General features: G+C 40.6%; 1 protein-coding gene across 1 annotated transcript in view; it reads right to left on the bottom strand.

The window, feature by feature from the left end:
* Positions 1-468: 468 nt before the first annotated feature.
* Ugcg (UDP-glucose ceramide glucosyltransferase) overlaps positions 469-7,483 on the bottom strand; it is a 33,343-nt gene continuing 26,328 nt past the window's right edge. Inside the window, exons 6-9 of the mRNA XM_031377532.1 lie at positions 5,044-5,222; positions 3,835-3,921; positions 2,403-2,592; positions 469-1,999 (exon numbers count right to left, since the gene is read on the bottom strand). Of these exons, the coding sequence (XP_031233392.1) occupies positions 1,829-1,999; positions 2,403-2,592; positions 3,835-3,921; positions 5,044-5,222 (627 nt within the window). The 3' untranslated portion in view covers positions 469-1,828. The remainder of the gene's footprint in view (positions 2,000-2,402; positions 2,593-3,834; positions 3,922-5,043; positions 5,223-7,483) is intronic.

Genomic DNA, 7,483 nt, shown 5'->3' with positions numbered 1-7,483 from the left:
AAAAAAAAAAAAGAACCAACTAGGAATATGCATCCAAGCCTTTGCTCATGAAGAAAATGCCCTTCAAACAAATTCATCATAAGGCAAGAGAGGGAGGAGGGGGGAGGAGAAAGAGAAGGAAAAGGAAACGCTGTTTGGCCCAGAAAAATGTGAGTATATTGTGTATTTATAGTATATACACATTTACAGATATATTGCAATTTAGACTGTCTGTATAGTCATTAGGCAAATGGACTGGCTCAGTAAGATGAAAACGTTCTCTATAAATAGGAAGTTATTGCTAATAGGCTACACACTATGTGCTGAGATGGAAGCCATAGTAACACAGGATGTGAAGCTGCCACAGTGCTGGGGTTAACAGCAAGCATCAGATGGACAACATGCCATCGGATTCACAAGGATGAGCAAAAGTCTACGTAAAATGACAGGGGGAAAAGGCCGATGCACTCTCCCTTACATTTTTGCTTATTTTAAACAAAAGTCCAGTTCACCACAAGTTAAGCACGGGCTGACAAGCAAGCTTAGCTGCATGATGGAGAGAGGAAAGTACGGCATGCATTTACAGCTAGGCTGGCCTAGTCTATTGTCATACAAACTGAATACAAAAACCCAATTTAAATAAGACTAGACTGTTATAGTAAAAAAAAAAAAAGAAAACAAAACAACCCCCCACACACACAGTCGACTTAGTTTGATACTGATTGATTTGTACAGTCAACCTCATCATGTCCTCTAATTCTCTACTGCAATTTATTTGCCAATAGCTAGAATTTTTTTGCTCACTTAAAAAAGATATTAAATACTTGTATCATGAAATTACATTCTTATTAACAATACAGACATACTGGGTAAGAAGAAACCTCCTGTGTGACTGTGTCTGAAATGCATTTTCCTTACAACTATAAAACATCCACTTACACTTGTACAAGATCACCCCCCTGGAAAAAAGCTAAGGAAAGATGGGGCAGGCTGGGAGCCAGGAGCAGGGAAGGAAAGATTCAGCTCTCCTAATTACAGCACAGTGATTAATATGGTTCAAGACAGAACCAACAACAGTTGGTCCAAAAGATGCCTTCAATTCATGGTTACCATTAAAAACCAATCTCAACCACTTCTGGTTCATTGTAATGAGACCAAAAAAAAAAAAAAATCCTCACAGATTTATATAAATACTAGACTCCAGCTCTTTTATTATTATTATTTTTTAAAAGTTTTCCATTTGTTTTTGCAAGGCCTAGTTACCGTATGACAACTTCTAACTTCTATTTGCTCTGCAACAACTACAAGAGGTAGGCATAAAGCATGAAAAAGTTTCTCAGTCGGCGCCTCCCTGTACATCATCCACTTCACACAGGGGAGGCCGTGACCTGTCTGTCCCCTTCTCCTCTCACCGAGCTGCTGTTCTGCCCGTCAGAGTGAGTAACTCAGGTAAGAAACTTTCCCTACTGAAGGATACTGTCATAGTGTCTGCTGCAGAGCAGTCCTGTATATGTGTGTGTGTGTATATATATATATATATATAGATATGTATATTTATTTGTTTAAAAAAATAAACAACAACAAAACAAACCCCACTTCCTAGAACCAACTGTCTTGATTCTCTACTTCCACAAGATATACTATTTGGCCAAGACTACAGACGTGTTTTGTTTTTGTTTTTTGTTTTTTGCTTTTCACAGATGCAAGTGCCATGCGAATAAATTAAAGAGCAGATACCAAAACACACATGTGACAAACCACTGAAGGTAGGTCCTTGAAAGTGTCTCTATAAACATAATTTCTAACACTTCCACTCTGTCCTGTGTTTCGGTCAGTCCCAGAGGTCTTGTTACACATCCAGGATCTCCTCTGCCGTCCCTCCACAGCGCAACCTGTAGCGACCAGTTCTCCAGCTTATAGTAGGGTCCCATAATGCCGACAAGAAAATGTAGATTGTCATGGATTCACGGATGAACCAAGCCACAGCATAATCAAGTTTTGAAAAACACAGTGTGCCACCCTGAGAATTAAAAATAAAAGTCAGTTGACTTCCTGTCAAATTAAAGGTACCAAGAATGAGCTCTTTCTTGGGACCCCACACTTGGCACCACTGAAACTGAAGGTGTTTCCTTGGGGGTGACCTAACTGCCTTGCAGTCCTGTCTGTCTAAGAAAAGCAAGCGGTTATCCTTAGTAAAAGCAGTGTGCAAAACATGTGCAGTCTCAGCCTGAATATTTGCCTCCTTCACATCAGTTTTCAGCACTAAGTGTGAGTCCCAGACTGAGCTCCTTAGTTTTCTGTCTGCACTCTACTCTTCCATGTGAAGCCGAGGACTACTCCGTCTCTCTTCAGTCTTTCCTAAACTGAAAGAGTTCTGCTCCCTCACCAGATTACTGAGAACCCTTTCTTGTGTACCCACATACCTGGACACCCCTGAGTTGAATGTAGTCAAATATAAACCATGCCAGGCAGTGGCACATGAAGAAAACCATGATATCCCATCTGAACACATGGTGGGCTGCCCACCCAATAATTAAACTGGCAACAAAGCATTCTGAAATTGGCTCACAAATTATTGTAGCAGGAAGCATGTTAATTCTCAATTTGGTCCACCTGAAGAAACAAACAAACAAACAAAAAGGATTTTTAGACAACAGCCTGCTTACAAAACTAACCAACCAACCCTCACCAATGAACACCAGCACCATCCTGAACCCGCTGACCATGCTCACACACATGATCAACCTTGGCATGGAAAGACTACCCTCTTTGAAATAGTTTTGATTTTATTTATTCATATATTTTTAAGATGGGGTCTCTCATGTAGCCCAGGTTGGCCTCAGATTTCTTAGGTAGTGAAAGATGACTTTCAGTTCCTGATCCTCTGCTCCTTTCGCCCAAGTGTTAGGACTACAGGTTGGTGCCACCACACCCGGTATGCTGTACGGGGGTGGGTGGGTGGTGACACCCAGGACTGTCTGCATGCCAGGAAAGCAGTCTTTCAACTTAGATACATCCCTAGCCTTCCTTTCTCAGTTTTGCCTTTATGAACCTCTTTTCTATTTCTATTTAGTAAATAAAAATGTCTATATATTCATTTATATGGTCTATACTCTGACCAGTTTAGTTTCTATTTCTAATGAGTTTTAGTTTCAATATCTTTTTTTTTTTTTTTTTTTGAGACAGGGTTTCTCTGTGTAGCCCTGGCTGTCCTGGAACTCACTCTGTAGACCAGACTGGCCTCAAACTCAGAAATCGGCCTGCCTCTGCCTCCCAAGTGCTGGGATTAAAGGCGCGCCACCACCACTTGGCTCTTTTTTATTTTCTAATTTCAGTATTATTAAAGAAAATGCATCTAGGCATTCAATTCCTCTTAATACAGAGCAAACTTTTCTGGAAGCAAATTAATCTTTTTTCCCCAAAAAACTATTATGTAGCTCTGGTTACTCTGGAGCACACTATGTAAGTCAGGCTGACCTTGAACTCAGAGATCTGATGGCCTCTCTCCCAAGACTGGGGCTAAATGTATGCGCCATGACACCTGGCATTGTATGCATTTTAAAAATAGTGTGGCTGGGTGGTGGTGGTGCACGCCTTTAATCCCAGCACTTAGGAGGCAGAGGCAGAGGCAGGCGGATTTCTGAGTTCCAGGCCAGCCTGGTCTACAGAGTGAGTTCCAGGACAGCCAGGGCTACACAAAGAAACCTTGTCTCGAAAAAACAAAACAATACAATACAAAACAAAACAAAACAAAAAGGTGTGTGTATGTGTATACATTTATATAACTATATAAAATCATGAAGCACATGCACATTCCTTTTTAACAGAGTATAAAATGATAGCTTATTGATTTACCTGATCATTCTGGATTGAAACTGAGAAATTGAGTACGAACCAGAGTTTTGCATGGCAACTTGAGTAGACATTGAAAACCTCCAACCTCTGAAAATGAAGATAATTATAATATGACCTATGTTTATGTTGACAGACACATTCAAGCCTGACTGGTTCTGCATTCATTAATCACTATAAGAGTAAGCTGTGGCTGGTATTCAGGGCGAGCCCAGTCCTCAAAGATGAGCAAACTGATGCTATGAATGCTTCTCAGTGATTGCATCAGCCCCCAGTGGTATCACATTCCGGCCGCAAGGAACCACATACTCAAGGTTTATAGTTTAAGAAACTTCAATGCAGCCATCCTCAACAGTGAGAGAGTTCTATACGCAAGTTTGTTTCTGACCAATCCCTGCATATGTGTGTGTGTGTGTGTGTGTGTGTGTGTGTGTGTTCAACAAAAGTAATCAAGTGGGTCTCATGGAAGACATTAGGTGACTGTGTACTTCATAAACACCATATGGAAGAACTTCAAATATACTCTTATCAAAAAATTTTTTTAAATAAGAAATCACACAGGGCAGTGATCTCCTTTAAACCCAAACACATTTTCTGTGACAGAGAAATGCTAAATGATGAGGTGGCTTATTAACAAAGTATGAAATAATGCGCTAAGAAATTAAGTTTTGGGCTGGAGAGATGGCTCAGGAGTTTAAGAGCAGTTGTTACTCTTACAGAGGGCCTAGGTTCAGTTCCCACCACCCATATGGTAGCTCACAGCTATCAGTAACTCCAGTTCTAGGAGATCAAATGCCCTCTTCTAACTTCCAAGGGTGCCAGAGACAAACACATGTTGTATACACATGCAGGAAAAATGCTCAAAAAAAAAAAAAAAGTAGAAAGCTTAGTTTCAAAATGATACTTTAAAAAAAAACTGCACCTATTGACTTATGATTATACCAAGAGCTTTAACTTTTCTAAAGCACAGAACTTTCTACCTTTATTCGCTCAAAAGCTTCCTGTCAACCATTTCAAACTACAGCATCTGAAGGAAACGGAGGAAGGTATTTGCTGTATGAGTTCCTGCGGATATTGGATGTGAATGCTCTGCCCAAACTAACGTGTGTACTCACTAGCTGAATAAAACAAAACAGCCCAGATCTACGGTTGGAACAGAAAGAGTAAGCCAATACAACTTGCTAGATACTCAAAGTACTTTAGTTTTCTTACCGGTCGGCTATTGCTTTGGCCATGAAGTAATCTTCAGCAATGTACTGAGCAAAGGCTATAAGCCCTCCTGCCTGATCGAGCACATCCTTCCTCATTAAACAAGACATTCCTGTCACACATTTGAAGCCAGTTACATTGGCAGAGATATAGGATCTTGGGTGTGAAGTTCCAAAATATACCTGCCCAAGAAAGCAAAGACATAATCAATAAGGTTTTAATGTTAAAACTATGGAACCTGCAAACTTTTCCTAATGCTTTCTGTTAATACAAGTGAGTGGGCAGGTGTCCTGAGGTGCTCCCATGAGCCACCTGAAGGAAAAGTGAACCACTGCACTACTATAGTCCAGGCAGTCAGGGATTTGTTTGGTTGGTTACTCAGCTATCATCAGGACCGAGATATATTTACCTTTAGGGTGAAAAGCATATTCACTGGCCAGAAAGTAAATGCTATCTTTTCTAAAATCAATAGATTAAAAGATAAATGCAAATAAAATGGAATTTATATGTAAGAGTAATTATTAACTGGTATATAAAGTATTAATGAAATTTAGTGTCTCCTGATTTTACAACATTTGGTGGTGTGTGTGTGTGTGTGTGTAAGCATCTATATATATATATACACACAGACCACGTAAAAGTGATAACAATGTTTAGGACAATTTTATTTCTTCTTAAAGTTATTTTTGATTCTGTATATTCATGTAAGTCTGTAGGGGTTAACGTACATTTGAATGGGCTCCTGTAGGCTGGAAGGTCAGGTCCTCTGGAGATGCAGTTACAGGTTACTGTAAGCTGCCCACCTTAGGGGCTGAGAATCCAATTCTGGTCCTCTTTGGAAGCAGTACTCAGTCTAACTGCTGAGTCATGGCTCCAGCCCCTAATTTCTGACTGTCCCTTCTCTGTGACACTTTGGAACTGACTACCACCCTACCTGTTAGACATAGAGCCCTATTTATTATTTATATCTCAGGTCTGCTACCTTTTCTAATTACCTTCAAGCACAGAACAGCAAGCAGGCTGCCTTCATCGCAGTTAGTCACAAAGAGCAGAGCAACAGAATTTTACAAGGCAGCTAAGACGATGACTGCTGCTACCTACGCTCCATTCAGACTTGTCTGAAGCAATGGAGCTTTCTGTGACTGAGCCAAACCTAACTTGTAGAGCAGAAGCATCCACCTTAACCTGTAAGCAGTAAACTGAGGCCACAGCACTAGGCGGGACTGGGGGGGGGGGATTGTCAACTGAAGGTTTCTTTATCATGCAGGAAGAGTCTTCGGTTGTATCTCCATTCATTCTAAGCATAGCAGACTGGATGCATGCTGGGAAATGCCTTTCATTGATACAAACATCTATGTGCATGTTTCTAAGGTAAAAGGACATGATGGTATTTCAAAAGTTACCTGTAGCTCGTTTTACAAACCAGATAACTCGATTTTAAGGATATTTCCCAAGGCAGTGTTAAGAAAGAGAGCATGGACTGGAGAATGGCTTAGTTGGCAAAGTGACAGTCACAAAAACATGATGACCTGAGTCATATACTCAGCATACACATAAAAGAAGCTGGACATGAGATGTACCTATAATCCCAGTCTTTATGGAAACTGATGCTGAGCTTGCACACCAGCCAGGCCAGCCAAATTGGGAAGCTTCAAAGTTCAGTGAAAGACTCAAAATACAAGGTTGCAAGTGACTGAGAGAGACACCTGATATCGACCTCCGACCTCCCCCCAGACATATGCATACTCATCCTCCTACATACATGAACATGCATATTTTCATAAGAGTCAGAGAGAGGGGGGGAGGGAGAGAGAGAGAGAGAGATTAAGTTGCCAAAGGTCAAATCAAAGTTCTAATACTAATGTGCTTTCACCCTCTTGGATCTGTGGCAATTAGAATGATTAAGCAAATATAGAGATGTACGAAGTGCTGAAGGGGAAGTGGGTAAACCTCAAGCCTTACACCAAGAGCCTTCCCCTTGTGAGAGACAAGCCTCGCTCTCTGTTTAACAGTCTAGTGATAACAGTATTTAGGACAATTCTATTTCTTCTTAAAGTTATTTTTGATTCTGTATATTCATGTAAGTCTGTAGGGGTTAACGTACATTTGAATGAGCTCCTGGTTTTGGTTAGATATGACTTTTATGAAGCTTTAATAAAGGAAAGGCTTATGAAGGCAAAACCAGAACCAGTCACACACGCCAAAAAAATGATCAAACAGAAGTGACCCTGCATTGCCCTCCCTAATCAGTGGGGGGAGAGGGAGCTTTCCCTTTGGGTGTGGAGGTCATGACTCTTCTGTGTCCCCACAATTTATCATTCAATACCTGGTAAGAGCTTAATGATAACCTTGAGGAGAAAGGTTTGAAAGTGTAGCCCAGTGGTGAAAGCTTGCTTAAGTTAAGTGGTTAAGTTCCAGAACTTACAAAAAAAAAAAAATCAAA

Source organism: Mastomys coucha, unplaced genomic scaffold (assembly GCF_008632895.1).
Source record: "Mastomys coucha isolate ucsf_1 unplaced genomic scaffold, UCSF_Mcou_1 pScaffold18, whole genome shotgun sequence".
NCBI classification, from domain to species: Eukaryota; Metazoa; Chordata; class Mammalia; order Rodentia; family Muridae; genus Mastomys; species Mastomys coucha.
The sequence above is the reverse complement of the archived record's forward strand: the minus strand, read 5'-3'. Positions and strand labels throughout refer to the sequence as shown.